An 18,633-nucleotide genomic window follows, 5' to 3' on the forward strand; every position below is an offset into this window, starting at 1 on the left:
AGACCATATATTTAGCCTCCTAAGGTCTGCCCTAATTTAAGAGATGAAAATAATGAGTGAAAAGAGCCGATAAAAGAGGAAAAACATGCATTTCAAAAAATGGCAATCTGAAGAAAACAGTTTATTTGCTTAAATGTGTTTACATGCAGAAGGTATAGGAGGCTGTTTCCAACTCATGAGGATCACCTCATTCCACAGAATTTTTGGAGAAGTGCAATATATGTCGTTCCTTTGTGGTTTCAGAGTTCTGACACAGTTACAATAGTGTTTCTACTTGGAGGGAAGTTTTCTAATGAGGGGAGAGACTAAACAGACCTTTTTCGGTCCCTAAACATATACGTTACATGCACATTAGACTGTGTAGATTCAACTGCAATTATTTTTAAAACAATCTTACTAACTTACCAAGATGTAGCTTCTACCCTCTACTCCTTAAACCTCACTTCCCAATACAGTTCAAGTTGACTCAGGATGGAGGAATGAAGCAACCACACCCTCCCAGTACTTAGTGAAATATTCCCCCATTTTCCTTTAACTTATACCTTTTAGTGCCTTTTATTACTTCTATACAGTAGTTACTGTATAATAGTAACTATATAATAGTTACATTAATTTAGATTTCTTGCCTTTATGAGTGCAATGTGGAGCTCATGGACTAGAGCAGTGTTATCTAATCTTTTCACACCATGGGCCAGATAGGCAGTGCCAGGTCTCTCCACAAATCCGATCTGGCTGCGGGGAATTTGATCCATCTGCCTGGGGTGGGGGCAGGACAGAGTGGCCCTGATCCAGATGCATGAGGGGTGGGGGAAAGCAGCCCAGTCCTGGTCCTAGTACCAGTCTGGATGCACAAGGCAGGATGGGGGGTTGGAAAAGAACAGGCCCAATCTCAAGAGTAAACTACTTTATGAGTTCATGAAAAGAAATGAGAACATGTCCCTTTCCTCTGTCATGGGTCAGTTACTCTTCAGGACACATTATGAGGCGAGAGTGGGCATCACCAAGTACCTATTCCTAATCAGGTGGGCAGGGAATGGCTGGCAGGGTGGGAGCTTTGCTTTCCCAGTCCAATGAGCAGTACAGCTGAATTACCAAGGTAAAAAGCTGGCAAGAAATAAGTTGAGACCAAACTGCGATGCTCTCTGACTCACAGCTTGAGCCTTTCTCTGCTGCTGAGGCAGTGGAACTGATGCACTTAATCAAGGATGATCGGTGCCTTGCAATGTACCTTTGAGGAGTTCCATACCCTGCAGTGCTACAGCATCTACTGCATTACTTGTACAACTCTCTTCTACTGCTGTGTCTTTCCTTACAACATGTCATGTCCCAATTATTTTTTAAAATATAAAATGTTGAAATTAGGTGTTAAATGTGCCTGTGGTATGTGTGTATTTGAATCCGCAGGTCCTTCACTCTTTTACTGATGCTGTCTTTGATGAATGGATGAAGCGATTTAACCCATCTGACAGTGTTTGGCCTGAGGAACTGGCACCTATTGGCCACAACAGGCTGTACAACATGGTCCCTTTCTTCCCTCCGGTGACCAATGATCAACTTTTTCTAACTGCAGAGCAACTTGGTTACACCTATGCCATTGAGCTGCCGGGTAAGTTGCTGAAGTGTGAAAGGAGTTCCATGGTAAGATGCATGGCAGTTCAAACTTTCATACACAGGCATTCAGATATGAAAGCCCTAAGGAGAACAGTTATTTCCCTATGGCCTGGGGGAAAGTACATATCTGCTATCTTGATTCTCAGCCGTAAGTCTGCTCTGGAAGTTAGCATTTCAGCCAATCCATTTGTCTCTTACAAACCAAAAAAGAGTAGGTAATGGAATATCACTCTTCTCACCTCTCTCTCTCCCTCTCCCTCTCTCTCTCTCTCTTCCCACCCCTCCCCTGTCCCCGCCCAAGGCCTCACATCCAAGGGTTAGAAAACTTGTCTAGGATTTGGGTAAACAATGCCTATATTCTGGCTCCACTGCCCTGTTTTGAGCTGGGACCCGAACAGAGGTCTCCAGTGCAAGGGCTCTAACATTATAACACAATGCATTTGTCTCTTACACATAACCTACACACCAGAGCCTGATTCTTTGTGGGCTGTGGTTGTTGCGTTGATACAAATAATAGTTATGCAGTTGTTAGAGTTATTCATCTTCCTTGTGATTTCTAAGAGCAAAAATATTCCCAGTCTATACTAAGATGTTGTTTCTTTACAGAGGCATTTGAAGAAACTCATGCTTGGGCTGTAATGGTTGGTTCCACACTTGGAGGAGCACTGATCGCTTTAGTTTTACTAATTCTGCTGCTTGCACTCTTTCAGCACAGAAGACAGAGAAAAGGCTTTGAACCATTAATGAATGTGAGCTTCAATAGAAAAAAATATACAGAAGAGGGCTAGTGCTGTAGTGCCGTTTCTACAAGTACATGAAATAAAAATGGACTTGATTAATTGATCAGCCCTTAGCTAGATGTTTAACTAATAGGCTCACACACACTCCTTTGATGGGTACATTTTCCTGATCTCAACTTCTTCTGTCACTAGCAGTCCTCAGGTTTATGTCCTCAAACATTTTGAAGCAAGACATGAGGGGGGAGGATGTAGCCTAAGACAGACTCTGGTCTCAGGAAAATGTTAGTCTATCTGTAGTTTGCATTTCCTAAGACCTATTCTCCATAGGTTTAAATCATGATCCCTAATAATCCAACAAAGGAGAAAAAGTACTTGAGAGAAGGGTGTGTGAATCATTTTCCCTCAGTCCGTGCATAAGTAAATACTACTATAATAGGCAGAATTTCTTTAATTATATATCCTTGAATAACAGATCATTCTACAGTTCTTATGTAAGTGTTCTAAATGAGTGATGTTATTGAACAAATTAATTCAAAGATGCCTGTCTTGGAGGGGAGCAGAGGTCCAGCTAGATGGCGTATCGTAAGGGACCTGTGGAGCCCAGAATCTGTTTAAGCCTCAGTGGGCATGTCTACATCTGCACCTGACTGCTCTGTTGTTACTGTGTCATAACTGCACAATCCCAGCAGCACACAGGTTGTCTTCAACCCTACTGCGCAGTATCAACAATAGGTTGCTACTGCTCAATAGCGTTGGCATCACAGTTCTTGCCAGCTGATGCTATAACAAGCGTGGCATTGTAGCTCACCACTGTGTCAATGTAGCATCTCATGTAGACATACCCATCAGTCCTTTTGATTTTTACTCATAAAATAAACACCAAAAATGCCTCTAAACTAAAATTTCTCAATGTCCAATTAGGTAAAGAGCAGGAATTCATTTGTAACTAAACAAAGACACTTCTCTTTGACAGCAGGGATCTGAGTCAGGCACTGACTTCTGCACTGGCCCTTTTTCACTTCGGCTTTACTTTAGCTTCTTGGACTATATTGAAAGAAGGGAGGTTGCTGGGATTCTAACACAGGACGTAGTCAGGGATCATAGGAATGCAAAGAGCTCTCAGTAGCTCAGAGTATTAGGAGTTCAGAGATGCAGGGATGAGAGTATGTGGACTGATGATGAGATATCAGGCAGGAAGGTGAAGATGACCCCTATGTAGGAAGGTGAAGAAGACCCCTACATCCATACAAAGGGCCCTAATCCCATATTGAACCTTTGGCTCAACTCTGACAGAAAGATCATTTGATGTCTCTACCTGCAATTGCTGCTCTTCTCGAATCCATACATTTACACTCATGAGTGACCAAATACACGTATATATTAAAATATATTGATTTACAGGATAGAATAGCAAACCATTTTGCAGGTCTAATAGTTAAATGTTCAGACAAGATTTTTTTTTCTGTAAATACTGTCAGGTGGAGAAGAAATATAATAATTCAAATTTTTCACTAAATATTGTAGTATCACTTAACTGATGTTGCTTATGCTCATTTTCATTAGTGACTTAGAGAAACATATTAGTTTTTATAAGTGTAGAAAAAGCTTTTTGCTGTTAAGACATTAGACTTAGTGTGTTGCCCAAGGTCTGGAATGCAGATATTGAACATCTCACCTGGACAAGATTCAGACTCTATTGTTCCTGGGCTGGGGATGGGAGAGGAGGATTATGTTAATTTGTTATTGCCTGATTTTATTTCTGACTCTACTAGAAGAATGGCTTAGCAATGAATTTTTCCATATGTTCTTGAGAACATTTTTCCTCCCATAACTTAAGTGCTTGAGTGCTGCATGGTTTTTGTCGCTTCTGTGCATCTGTGTATCCTTATATTAATGGGATTTGTTATTGCTGTGTTTTATATATGGTAACTTTTATAGAATTTACCATTTCATAGAAAAATGGTGGTTTGGTTTTGTAGATCTGAGTAAAAGGTCAATATAGTTCAAGGTATCTATCCCATTTTTTCATAGTTAGAAAGATGTGGGACTCCTTTGTGGAGGTGTGCAGGTCTTTTTTATATACTCAGCTCATATCCAGTATGTCATCCAATTATCATTTCTGCTAAAAAGTACTTGTTTCTAAACTACTAACTTTTGGGATCTGAGAATATTTTATAAGATACAGTAAATATACTTGTGGTATGTAACAAAGATTTTACCTATGATTATATAAGTAAAATATCTTAAACCAATTTATTCAGTGCTATGTGGGATTACTATAATTATTTTTTTGTTCTCCAATGCCTTTTCCTACCATTACATTTCCCATAAGCAGTATATAAAGCATTCCAACTTCTCCTGTGAGCTCTAACAGTTTGAAGACCCTGTAGTAAAATGGAAAGTTGTTTAGAGATGACTTAATAACTTTATCACTTATCATCAGGTTCAACCCACTCTCCAAAACAATGGAAAGGGAGACCAATGCTGATTTGAGAGTGAAGTCAAAATTATTATTACTTACTTCCATAGTTTGGAATTTAAATGCCATCTCTCCAAGAACCACTTTCTGATTTTATTTTAAAATCCTATATGTGCAGAGTGGTGTTTATAATAAAGGTTGATTCTCTGTTGACTCTCTTGCACCAAGCATTGCAAAACTTAATTTACAGGCCCCTATGTGCCCAGTGTAGTTGGTAACAACCAGTGTAGGTACTTGACCTCATCATCAGGGATCCTGATTTTCTCTGAAAAGAAAATCCCCAATTTTCAGATTAAAAAGGTGGTGCTTCCTTAAGGGGGCAATTCTCACTGCTCAAAAAGAGGCCATCCCCACACAGTCAAAAAGCAGGAAAGGGGCTAGGAGACCAGCTTGGCTCATTAGGGATATTAGGGAACTTCTGAAAAAAAAGAAGAAGCATATAAGCAGTAGAAAAACAGTTCAGCATCCAGAGAGGAGTACAAACGTGGATAGGGTCTACAGGTATGAGACATGGAAAGCCAAGGCAGGCATGGAGATCAAGCTGGCAACTGAAATGAAAAACAACAAAAAGTCCTTCTATAGGTACATAGAGAGCAAGAAAAAAATCAAGCTCCACTGTGGGACCCCTACTGAATACGGGGGAGCAGCCCACAGTTGATCCCCATGAAAAAGCAGAGCTCCTAAATACTTACTTCATATTGGTATTCCTGAAATCAGATGGGAGCTGTTCACCTGTCCAGAGGCCCAGGGAAGATGGGGAAGACAACAGTCCGCATGAAATCAGTCCCAAACAGGTGAGGATAGTCTTAGAACATTTGGATGTGTTCAAGCCAGCTGGGCCAGATGACCTGCATCTGAGAGTCCTGAAAGAACTGGATGAGTTCATAGCAGGGCCCCTGCTGAAGCTGTTTGAAGAGTTGTGGGACTCAGGAGTGGTCCCAAATGACTGGAAGAGGGATAACATAGTACCCACCTTTAAGAAAGGGAAGAGGGATGACCCTGCAAACTACAGACAGGTCAGTCTGACTTTGGTCCTGGGCAAAATATTTGAAAAAATTGTCAAAGAGGCACAAGCTTGCAACTGGTGGTGTAGTAAGAAGCAACCAGCACAGCTTTGTTGGGGGTAGGTCACGCCTGGTGTCCTTTTACAAGCAGGTAACTAACCAGATGGACAAGGAACATGAGGTTGATTTCATTTTCCCAGACTTCAGCAAGGTCTTTGACACTTTCCCATGAGATTCTTTCATTTAAGCTGGAGGGTACTGGCTTAGACCAGTCTCCAGTGAGGTGGGTTGGCAACTATCTCAGAGGCTGATCCTAGAGGTTGTAATTGATGGGATGGCCTCATCCTGGAGGGCTGTCTTCAGTAGTGTCCCCCCAGGGATCGGTGCTTGGGTCCATGCTCTTTAACAGCTTTATCAATGATTGGGATGAGAGGGTAAAAAGCGCAATGATTAAGTTTGCAGATGACACCAAGCTGTGGGGAAATGTGGGCACATCTAATGATAGGGAAAGGGTCCAGTATGACTTTGACAGACTGGCCCTATGGGCTGAATACAATCAGATGAGGTTCAATAGGGACAAGTGCCAGGTCCTTCATCTGGGTAGGAAGAACCTTCACCACGACTATACAATGGCTGGCACTGCATCTGAAAGGGACCTGGGGGTGACAATAGACCAGAAGATGAATATGAGTCAACAGTGTAGTGTAGTTGCCAGCAGGGCAAATAGAACTCTGGCTAATATCAGCTGATGTGTTGTGAACAGATCCAGAGAGGTGCTCCTCCTCCTCTATTCAGAGTTGGTGAGGTCACAGCTGGAGTATTGTATTCAGTTCTGGACATCACACTTCAGGAAGGATGTGGATAAGCTCAAAAGGGTACAGCAAAGGGCCACCAATATCATTGGTGTCTGGTGCCTCTTGAGTCGGGGGGGCATGTGCCCCCCCGACACCAGGCAGCGACTGAGGGCAGGGTCTCCTGCAGCTGATCTTACTCACTGTAAAAGTGGCCGTGTTACTTCCAGAACTCCTGCAGCCACTTCTGGAAGTGGCACAGCACTCACAGTGGGGGCACTGGTGCGCCTGCCTGCCCCCCACCCACTAGCTAAACAGGGAGTGCGGCCTGACAGGGGTGCACCCCCATGCATCCCCTACATGTCATCCCTGACCCATAAGATTAGGGGCATGGAAGATAGGCCCTATGAGGAGAGACTGGGTTTGTTGGGTCTGAGCAAGAGAAGACCTGATAGCTGCCTACAAGTATGTCAAGGGAGAATACCAAGATCTACGGCAGCAACTCTTCAGAAAGTTACCCTTTGGGAGGACAAGGAACAACGCACACAAGCTAATTGAGGAAAAATTTAGGCTGGACATAAGGAAAAACTTCTTTTCTGTAAGGGTATCTAGAATCTGGAACACAATCCCAGCAGAGGGGGTGCAGTTGCCATCCTTGGAGGTGTTCAAGAGGAGGCTGGACAAGCACCTCGTTGAGCTTGTTTGAGCCCAATAACCTCCTGCCTATGGCAGGGGACCTTCCGGTCCTTTGATTCTATGATTCCATAAAAAAAGTAACCCAAAATCAACATTTTTATGTGATCAAAATGAAGCACCACTATATATCATGGAAAAATGTCGATTTTGGATTACTTTTTTAAATCCAAGAATTGGGTTGTTTTTTTTAAATCAGAGAAAACTAGGATCCCTGCTTATGATATAAAGCTTGGGGGAGTCTCAGGTGCCTGAGAATGGGTTCTACAAAAACCAGTAAGATAAGCCAACCAATAGGGAATGCTGAGGGCAGGATTATGTTTTCAGCCTCTCTCTCCTCTGTGGCACAGATGAAGGCAGAGTCCTTTCTCCCCTTTGTGTATATAGTTCAGGACCTTTTCCTAAAACCCTTCATTTGAAAACAGAGCAGGGACAGTCCTTGCTTTAAAACACAAGAAGAGGAACACCATCCATGTTTTGGACCTGGTTACCTGTGTCATTCCTTAGATCTTGTCAAAGGTGTCAGTAGCACGCCTTAGGTACCACTACTTGATCTGGCCATAGACATCTGGCATAGGGCCCTTTCCCTAGATTTTTTCTATTACACAAAGTAGCACGTTTACTCTACGTTTACCCCTGAGTTCACAATATTCTTCTCTGATACAGTTTTCTTCCTGCTGAGTTTTGGTTTCCAACTTATGTCACTCAGATCTTAAGCTGCTTACTTTACCAGCAAGGAGGTGGCAGTTACTGCATCATTACAGCTGTCTTTTCCATGGTTAACTGCCAACTTCTAATCTGGGAGATTATTCTGAAGCTGAGTGTGCTATTTTTCTGCTATACCTGCATGATAGATGCCAAAGGCTTTGGAGGTAAGATGGGAAGCTACTTCAAAATTAAAAGCAATCTTTCTTGTTGGACATTGCAGGAATCGACCATGAGGCTGTCCTATAGGTAATGCTTTGCTTCCATGTTCATAAACGCACAGGGAAATAGGGCTGGAAAAGACCTTAAGTCATCTAGTTTAGCCCCCTGCTCAAGGTAGGATCACCCCTAACTAAATCCTCCAACCCTGTTCAACCTCCTCTTGAAATTGCAAGGATGGAGAGTCCACAATTTAACTAAGTGGCCTCTTCCAGTGCCTGAGCAATCTCATAGTCAGCATGTTTCTCCTAATCTCCAACATAAATTTCTCCTGCTGAAGCTTGAAGCCATTGCTTCTAGTTCTGTCCCCTATAGCCACAGAGAAAAGCCCACATCCAGCCTCTGTATAATCACCGTTCAGGTATTTGAAGATTGTTATCAAATTCCCCCATCAGTCTTCTTTACTCCAGCCTAAAATCACTCTAGTTTTTTCAATGTTACCTCATAAGTCTTGCTTCACAGGCCCCTAATCATTGGTGGTGTGTAGGGGGTGCACATGCACCCCCTGAGATTGGCGGTGCACCGCCTGAGAGAACTTCCACCAATGCTGCCAGCAGCACCTGCAGGTCGTTGCTGCTCGCCACCCCAACCCCTCTCACCCCCGACACCGCCACGGTGACCTGCAGGAGTTTCCCGTTTGCCACTGCTACACCCCTACCACCTCCACCACCGCTGCCACCTGTGGGCGGTCACCATACCCCCCAGCCTCCAGGGAACGTGCATCACTCATTCTCCTAATCATTTTTGTCGTTCTCTTCTGGACTCCCTCCAATCTGTCCACATCCTTCTTGAAGTGTGGGTCCCAAAACTGGACACTGTACTCCAAGTGAGACCTTGGTAGTGCTGAATAGAGCACAAGCATCACTTCTCTTGACTTAAGAGGCATGCATATTTGTTAATACAACCCAGTCTGCTGTTGGCCTTTTTTGCAACGAGAGCACACCATTGGTTCATATTCAGCTTATGGCCCTCTGTAACTCTCAGGTAAGATAGATATAGATTCAAATGTCTCAAGATGAAAAGATTAGCTTATAAAAAGTCATTCATTCTATGTTATGTACAACCTGATGCAGGACTGATGTCAGTGGTTGGATGCTGTCAGAAAAAGGGCAAAAACATAACACAACTAAAGCTTTTAAGAAGGAACTTTCCCTAAGGGTAAATCCAATTCGGTACTTGTTCAGTCCCTGTGTGCCTGAAAATAAACCTCTCAATAGTGTCTAGATCATACACAAACAAACAAAAAGACTTATCTTGAGGAATGTTATTTGTGCATAAAGCCAACATGTAAACATTGTACAATAATTAACCCTCTTCCCCCCAAAAAAAGCCTCACCTAGGTTTTATTCCCTCTTCCTCTATGTCCTTGACATCGCAATAACACATTTAAAGCTCTCATTATTTTTGCTAATAGTACAAGTCTGGAATAACATGCATACATAAGAGCACAACCTACTTACTTGAAAACCACATGGTGACAATTTCATGTTCTCATCCTCATATGTTTTCAAAGTAATTTCCCAGCATAACACTTGAAGAATATTTGTAAGTTATGAAAATGAATTTGATTAAAGAATACCACTACACTGGATTCAGGAATTTGTATTGATGAAATTTACTTTAAGATCTTCCAAAAAGAAATAATTGAACTTTTATAAATAAAAAAAGTGCAGAAAATCTGCAATCGTTTTGATTTTAAAGCATGGTTTAGAGGGTTTTAAAATATAAGATGGATGCAAAGATAAACATATAAACCTATCAACTGCCTATCAACTGCCACAACCACCTTCTTGCCACCAGCTTTCATTCAGAGACCAGAGTACACCATTAGATCTATCATCTACAGCCAGCCTCAAAATTACAACCAGCTCAGCTATGGTCTTAGCAACTGGGATGAACACCTTAAGGATCTAAAGCAGGGGTTTCTACAATTATAGTACAAGCCAAAAACTGTAGCCATTCAAATCAACACAGGCAGGTTCAGATCTCACTGTAACCTGCTACATCATCAACACTAGACAACAGAATTTCTCTGCTTGTCACCTACAACCCCCAGCAATCATCGCAAGAACGCCAATAAAAGCTGTACGCTACATCCAGGTTCTCAGATACCGCTGCATCAGCTCTGAGGAGAATGCTTGTGATGCTCACCTGATCAGCCTAAAATCTGCCTTTATACAACAAGGACATTCCAGTAGAGAAATAGACTGTACATTTGAAAGAGCTATCCAAATATCCCACAGTTACTTATAAATATGATTCCTGCTCCCTCCATCCCCCTGCTGTGACAGCACACTGTTGCTGATCATCTACCACCACACACTGGAACTGATCACAAGAACCACCAAACTACTAGAGCCTATACTTGACAAACATCAGACCTTGAGAAAAATATTTCCAGCTCCTCTGATCCTAGCTTTCAAACATCCCCCTAACCTTGTCCAGCTCATTATCAGAAACAAATTCTCCATTGTCCAACAGACATCAAATGAGACATAGTCTTGCCTTGGCAAGGAATGCTTAACCTCTCAGCACATCTCTACTCCCCCCTCTATGCGGCACTGGTCAGGCCACAGCTGGAGTACTGTGTCCGGGTCTGGGTGTCGCACTTCAGGAGGGATGTCGACAGCATGGAGAGGGTCCAGAGGAGGCCACTCGCATGATCAGGGGGCAGCAGGGCAGGCCTTATGAGGAGAGGCTATGTGACCTGAACCTGTTCAGCCTCCACAAGAGAAGGCTGAGGGGGGATCTCGTGGCCTGTTATAAACTAGTCAGGGGGGATCAGCAGGCATTGGAGAAGTCACTGTTTCCCCGAGCACCGCCAGGAGTGACCAGGAATAACGGTCACAAGCTGGCAGAAGGTAGATTCAGGGCGCTACTTCACAGTCAGGGCGGCTAGGGTCTGGAACCAACTTCCAAGAGAAGTGGTGCTGGCTCCTACCCTGGGGGTCTTTAAGAGAAGGCTAGATGAACATCTTGCTGGGGTCATTTGACCCCAGTACTCTTTCCTGCCATGGCAGGGTGTCAGACTCAATGATCTGCTCAGGTCCCTTCCGACCCTAGAAACTATGAAACTATCAATAATTGCTATAACAAAACTGTTAGAATCCATGGGTCCTACATATGCCTTTCCCAAAATGAGATGCATCTAATCCAATGCACCAAATGCCCTTATGACAGCTATGTGGGTAAAACCATGGGTGACTGGTGCCGCCTTAGTCAGGTGGGGCACATACCCCCCAGTGACCAGTCAGTGACTGGGAAGGGGCCCCTGAGGCCAATCCTGCTGACTGGGGGAGTGTCCCCTGTGGCCGATTGGGAAGTGACCGATTGCTGCAGCCAATCGCTGCAGCTGCTTCCAGGAGCAGCTGCGGATGTGTCTGGGAGCGCAACAATGCTCCACTCCCCAGCTGGTGCTTGCAGGGGGGCACCATGCTCTCTCCTGCCCCACCACCCATTGTTTAAGCGGCAAGTGTGGCCAGTCAGGGTGTGCATTGGTGCTCTCAGGGGATGCACGTGCACCCCTGTGCACTCCCTATGCATTGCCACTGGCTAAAACTAAACAGCAACTACACATCAAAGTGAACTCTGACAAAAAAACTATAAAGGACAGTGCACCATTACAAGCACATTTCTCATAGGAAAATTACTCCCTTTCTGACTTCACTATTCTTGTGCTCAAGGGAGAAATCTACCTAACACCTTTAGAAGGTGAACTTGGGAACAAAAATTCACAAGATGGATGGTCACTAAGAACCAAGGGCTAAACATTGATACTAGTTTTATGGCACTAGTTTTATTTTACCTGACTTGAATTCTTTCCACAGATGAAAGGAGAGAATAACTCTCCTACTTATTGATAGGCTTTGAACTCCCAGTAATGAGATTCTTTTCTTCTGCTAATTGTGTATCTGGTACCTCTGGGGATTTCTCTCTCTCACTACTGCTTCCTATGCTGTGCCTGGGTCCTTGACCTCCTATACATGTGCAGGGAGCCTGCTCTGACGCACTGTAATTACAGTGCGTCAGAGCAGACTCGATTAATTCAGTTAGTTAATCGAGTCTGCTGGAGCATAGTAATTACCGCACTCCAGCAGACTCCAGTGGCACATGTATCAGAGTCCCCACAATGAAAAATGGTGGAGGGTTGCTTTAAATTAAAGCTGGTTCAACAAGCTTTAGTTCAAAGCATCCTGCAGCCATTTTTACTGCAGAGACACTGATGCACTTGATGCTCTGGACACTTTAATCAGTGTGGCTCTTGGAGCTGTGCTAAATAAAGTGCTCCACGCCCCGCCCCCCCCAAGCCCCCAGCCTCCCCAGAGCACCTCTATAAATGCCCCTTGTGATCAGACTTAAGGAAGAATGTCTTGCATTTGAAAGCTTGTATAATTCTGTCCCAACTACACAATTGGTTCAATAACAGATATCACCTTAAGAAATCGTTGTCTCTCCCAAATGAATTGTTCAACCAGTAGGCACTTAGGATTCTTAAATATTCATTGGCTAGAGAAATGTCTTTCTTAGTTTTTTTGGTCACAGAGACTAAGCCCACAAAAATAGCAGGATTAGCTCTTTACTCTTAGCTCAGTTACAAGATCTTATGTGTTTCCCTCTCTTTTTGTGCCTCCTGTCCAAAAAAATTGCATTTCTATTTTACTTTCATGTGAATAGCAAACTCTTCAAATTTCTGTAATGCACTTTCACAGTTAGCCTCACCTGCCTGAGCTAACTGAGCTGTAAAACACATCAAATGTGCCAGAACCAGCAACTGTCAGAAACAAGGCTCACTGATGACTGTCTTCCTTTTGGCTTGCAACTGTTGCTTACAGATAGGCAGTGAAACACTCAGTTGTTTTCCACATGTCCAGAGAGTTTCATTCTTCCACTGCGTTAGTTTAAATTTTTTTTTTCTTCTAGTGCTATGTGGAGGTTGGTGATATTGAGGGCCCTGCTTCAAATTAAAGCTGGGTAGAGACCAACTTTAGAGTCATTACACATTTTCAAGCACTAACTCTCTAGCTGATCAGGTGTTTTTATAGCTGGATAGTCATTTTTATCATGTGATAATTACTTAGCACATGTGGCTGGTCAAAATCTAAATTTATCGCATGATTAACCAGTTAATTGTGTTATAATTACTTTGCATGTGTGGCTTGTCTTTCTTAGCATGTGTGGCTGTTCTAAATTTATTGTGCAATTAATCAATATATGTAACATGTAGTGATCACTCAGGCCCAGATCCACATAAACACATAGGTTTTATTGTATCTCACTTTTAGGCTCTGAAGGTAGAAACCCAAGGTAAGATCCCTATACAGTGAATGGAGAGGGAATTCCTCTGGGCCCTGGTCCATGGATTTCCATGGATAAAATGTATAAAGCAGTGTTGGGAGCTGAGACAAGAACCCAGGATGCCCCTCTAAAGAAAGGCCCTTAGAACTGGACTTCAAAGCTATGCTCCTTCTTGCTTGCTATGTCTGTCCATATGACTTCAGTAATTTTTTCTGTATAACTTCAACATAAAAGTGTCTGCACCCCAGCCTAGGCATGGGCCTGGTGATTATGGTACTCTTGTGGGATGTGGGTTTGAACTCCCACGAACTGAGGAGGATATGAAAATCTCCCACTTTCTGGGTACGTTCATTAAACCACTAACTATCCTGCAACAGGCATGACAGCGGGTGCACTCAATGCTACACTGACACCTTGGGTCCTTACGAGACTTAGGCACAAAGATGCACATATTTAATGCCAGATGGAGTTAGGTTGGAGATAGATGCTAAGATGCCCAGCCCAGCCCAATCAAACTGGTGAAAATTCAGTGCATGTCCAGTAGTAGGACTTTAGCCATCTATGTAATTTTCCTGGCAAAAAAAAAATAAAAATAGGTGTCTACAGATTCTCAGAAGGCTAAGTAAGTGCATAGGTTTCTTCTCTTTTCTTCTCTTCTCTTTTGATGGATTTCAGTCTTGGACTTCGACACCTCAGTCCTACCAAAGTTGCACTTTTGGCACTTAAGTGCTTTTTCTGAAGCTGGTCCTCAGTATTTAAGGTTCTGTTTTATCCTATGTCCAGTTCCAATTGTCTGTGAGTAACAACAATACCATACCTCACAGACTTCTTGCCTAAGACATTCAGATAAAAGTGTATCCTATTTCAGAGACCTTCCTCGACATTCTTAGAGAATATTTCCCCTCACATACAGGGGCGAGTTAATTTTCATGACAAGTACAGTTACAGCTATATGGAAAAGCACCACTCAGAAAGGATTTTGTGCAATTTAACTATTTTTTATGCAATCAGCAGATAGCTACAGAAACATCTGGAAACTAAGAGAGGTGACACCATGTCATTTGCCAACATGCCTTAGACCACCATGCCCCATGGAGTGGTGATGGCAATTTGGGAACTCCTGCTGTAGACTGCAGGCCTTCTCAGCCTCTTGAAGGCTCAGATCAAGTGTAATATTTGGTGGAGCCAGATATAAGGCAGCTGTTGCCTAAATAAATCTCTGATTCTAGTTGTAGAACCTAGATTTATTTGTTTTAAATTAAAGTTAGTGCCCACCCAAGAAACTATTTTCCATATAAAGCAACACATATCATATAGACCAGTGATTCCCAAAAGTCTTGAACTCAGGAACTACTATCAAACCTCAGGAGGTGTCAGTGCCAGCAGCCAATTTTCCTAGCCCTGCAGCCACTGGCAAATTAAGGGCTTCGCATTCTTGCTTACAATATAAATCTATGTTGGTTGTGTGGTTAGGGAAAGGTTAACCTGCCACTGACAGCGCCCTCCCAGCCCCTCACAGCAGCATCATGCCCCTGCTCCACTCTGAGTAGAGAGAAACTCATGTGTCTAACCTTCATTCCCACACCCTCTGCCCCACTCTGACACCCCAGGGCACAAACTGTATCATCTATGCCTCTGTTACCCAGGGTATAAACTCTACTAGTTATGTCTCTGAATGTGAGTCAAGTATACCAGGAGGTGTGGCTAGAGCTTGCAGCAATCCACTGATAGAACAGCCCATCATAAAGCACTTGAAAATGGCAGAAGTGAGAGGCAAAGGTTGTTCTAATTTGTGCTGGGTGTGAAATGGCCTGGATTGAAGGTGAGAGTTAGAAAAAGTTACAAGGAGTCAATTTTGCAGACTCATACACACAGACACATGCTACGTCTGGAGGCAAAAATGACTATACTGTAAACAAAAAAGTTTTGGGATTTTTAACAAAATGAAAAACTGTCCTTTTATAAATTCCAGAAATGGATCTTCCCAGGTATAATCTGAGATAAGGACAAGACTCACGCTTTAACAAATATACATTCCTATATGAATGGATTATTGTTCCATTTTTAGAGTTCAACCTTTTTTTTTCAAATGCAGCTCCCCAGTTAAAAAAAACTGGGCTGAGGCATGACATGACATAGAGAGCTGACATCACTTGAATGTTCAGTTACACAATCTCTGTGTGCTGACAGGAAAAACTTCTACCTCCATTTGTCCTGTCGGCAGAAATGGCTTAGAGAAAAGCTGGGCTGGAATAGAATAGACTGGAAGAGACAAAGAAGCATATTTTCATTTCAAATTGGAAAGTAACATCCAGGAAGAAAACAAGAGTTACTTTATTGCACCTTTACTCCCTTCCTGCCTTCTCTTAGAGTGATGTAGAGCTTGACTTTCTTTTAGATTGATGTAGAGATTGACGATATCCTGCTTTGATGCATTCCTAATTGTGTCATCCTGGCAGGTGCAGTGACTAGCTTTCAGTCAATACCTCACAACAGCCTATCTCACTCTAATTTCGACTTCACTTGCCGTCAGTCATTTGGCAGCAGCATAGTGCTTGTCAATAAAATACATTTCCCTATGGCAGCATACAAAGTTGCACTCTCTATTTCTTTCTAGTATTACATAAATGATCGCACCATAGCAAAGGAAGAGCACTGGATGTGGATACCTTGCATAAATGAACAAACTACTTGGAATATTGATTGGCAAATTTTTGTAAAGTCACCTGGCAGCAGGAGGCATCAGGCGTGTTTTTCCCCTCCCTTTTCAAGTTGCTGGATGCAATAGAATAACATCAGTGGACTAGAAATATGTTACTTTTTGGTGTGTCTGTCACACTGTTGGGAATACTTGAAATTGTTACTAGGCAAGTTCCATTGGTGCATTTTGGTGTTCTGTAATTGTATATATGCCTACAATTATTGTGCTGGAAAACACAGCATCACAGAAGTCAGAGAAGGAAAGAACCAGTAAAACACATCCCTGTCTCAATGCACAATATATATTTCTTTTAATCTTATGAAGTGGAAGAAACAGGCTTATCCTTCACTCTGCCCTTGTCTCTGTCCCCTATCACTCTCTCTCTCTGTCTCTCTTCTCTTTGTTCCTTCTCTGTTCCATTAAAAATATTTTCCCTTCGTTTTCCTTACACATATCCAGGGATCCTGGTTTTCTCTATTTAAAAATAACAAAGTCTCTGATAAAAATTGCAAGTTCTCTGATTAAAACCCCCCAAATCTGTGTTTTTTTCCATGCTTAAAATGAAACGCACTACATATATATAGGTTTCAGCTGATCACAAACATTTACAATTTAAAGCAGTTTGGAAGCCTACCACTACCTTAATCACTATAATAAAATAAATTCTAAATACCTATACATTTTGGCATTTCATTTTGGGTTTTTTATCATGGAAAATCAGAGCTCCCCTCTGCCCACTTTGCTCACCAGGACACGGGTAGGGCTGCAGCTGTCTTTCCCCCACTGCACACTGAGCTGCTATGATATGCTGGTGCCCTGTCTATGCTATTGCCCGTCATTCTGGATCCACAGCTCCACAGTCTGCTGGTGCCCTTCAATCCTAACCCAAATCCCCTTTCCCCATTCTCACTGCTGCTGGTGCCCGTCATTCCCCATCCTCAGCCTCCCCCCTGCCCCAGCCATGACAGAGGGGGCCCCCAGCTGCCAGAGCTATGGAGCCAAGGACCGGGATTCACAGTCCCCTGTCCCCTGCAGCAGCGCCCAAACCCCAGTTGCCACCAGCAAGAGGCAGTGACTGAGGAACCCGGCTTCCCCTGCCCCATGGCTGGCATGGCCACAGTGGCCCATCAAGGGTAGGGGGCCAGATGCAGGCTGCCAACTGTGGGCTCGGGGCTCCCCGCCCTGCTGCCCTCCCCCCCATGGCCTCTGCAGCCCAGCAGGCAGGACCCAGCATGACAGGGAACAGTGGGCCTGCCTGAGTGGGGAAGCTCCGTGCCACTACTGGGAGCCCTGTGCTGCCAGGGCGAGGTACCCCCTCCCCACCCGGTAGCAGTGAGGGGCACAACTCCATGCTGCCACCCCTGATGCTGTCGAGTGGGCAGGGGGTGCCTTGCTATGATGGCGTGGGGCTTTCAAGCAGCAGCACTGAGCTTCCCCACCCCACTCTGCCCTGCCACATCAGGTTTCACCCGCTGGGCTGTGGAGGCCCCAGGGGGAGGGCAGCACGGCAGGGAGCCCTTAGCTTGCAGTGGGAAGCCTGCCTCTGGGCTGCACTTAAATCATGGGGGGCACGTACCCCCCATGACCTCCTGGGAGTGCATGCAGAGGCAGAGAGCCAGCTCCACACCCCAGACAAGCTGCCTATGGCCCTGTCCCACTCCCCACCCAGGTCCTGTGGCTCTGCATTGGTCCTCAGGCCCCCAGCACTGTGAGGGGCACCACATACCATCCCATGCACGGCCCCAGCTGGGCAGCAGCCCCAGCCCCAGACCTGCCCAGCTCTCTCCCTCCCTCACTATGGGGGCTCCAATTCCCAACCCCTTGCCACCACATTTACCTGCATGGTATGGTCTCCAGTCTGCCTGGTGGCCACATGCATATATACATGTGCACATGCACATGCTGCCCCCTGCCTGATTGCCAGGGATCCTGGTTTTCTCTGATGAAAAATCACAAATTCTCTGACAAAAAAATCGCAAATTCTGATAAAACCCCCAAACCCTGTTATTAAAATTAAAAGCCCTCTGCAGCCCCCACCCCCCCGCTGGTGCCCCTCACTTGCCCCCAAAGCCATCCCAACCCTGCTGGTGCCCCCCATTGCCCCCACAACAGCCCCATCCCAACCCTGCTGGTGCCCCCCATTGCCCCCACAACAGCCCCCTGCCCTACTCATGCTTCTTGCACTCACCCACAGCCCCTGCCTCCCAGTGAGTCCCTATAGCAAGGGGCCCCCCAGCTGCCAGGGCAAGTCTGTAGCTCCCTGCCCCCAACAGCAGGTAGCTGCAGCAGAAGCAGCATGGAGCTGGCTCCACCATTGGTCTGCTTGCTCAGGTGGGGGTGGGGCCAGCTCCTGGCCCCCACAGCCCTGCCAGTGCCCCCAGCCATGACCTGCAAC

General features: G+C 44.4%; 1 protein-coding gene across 1 annotated transcript in view; it reads left to right on the forward strand.

The window, feature by feature from the left end:
* The window catches only part of DCT (dopachrome tautomerase), a 36,685-nt gene extending 32,128 nt beyond the window's left edge, over nucleotides 1-4,557 (forward strand). The window contains exons 7-8 of the mRNA XM_090031700.1: nucleotides 1,405-1,606; nucleotides 2,218-4,557. Of these exons, the coding sequence (XP_089887826.1) occupies nucleotides 1,405-1,606; nucleotides 2,218-2,399 (384 nt within the window). The 3' untranslated portion in view covers nucleotides 2,400-4,557. The remainder of the gene's footprint in view (nucleotides 1-1,404; nucleotides 1,607-2,217) is intronic.
* Nucleotides 4,558-18,633: the final 14,076 nt, after the last annotated feature.

The sequence above is a fragment of the Crocodylus siamensis genome, chromosome 1 (assembly GCF_052110815.1).
Source record: "Crocodylus siamensis isolate JL-2025a chromosome 1, ASM5211081v1, whole genome shotgun sequence".
NCBI lineage: Eukaryota > Metazoa > Chordata > Crocodylia > Crocodylidae > Crocodylus > Crocodylus siamensis.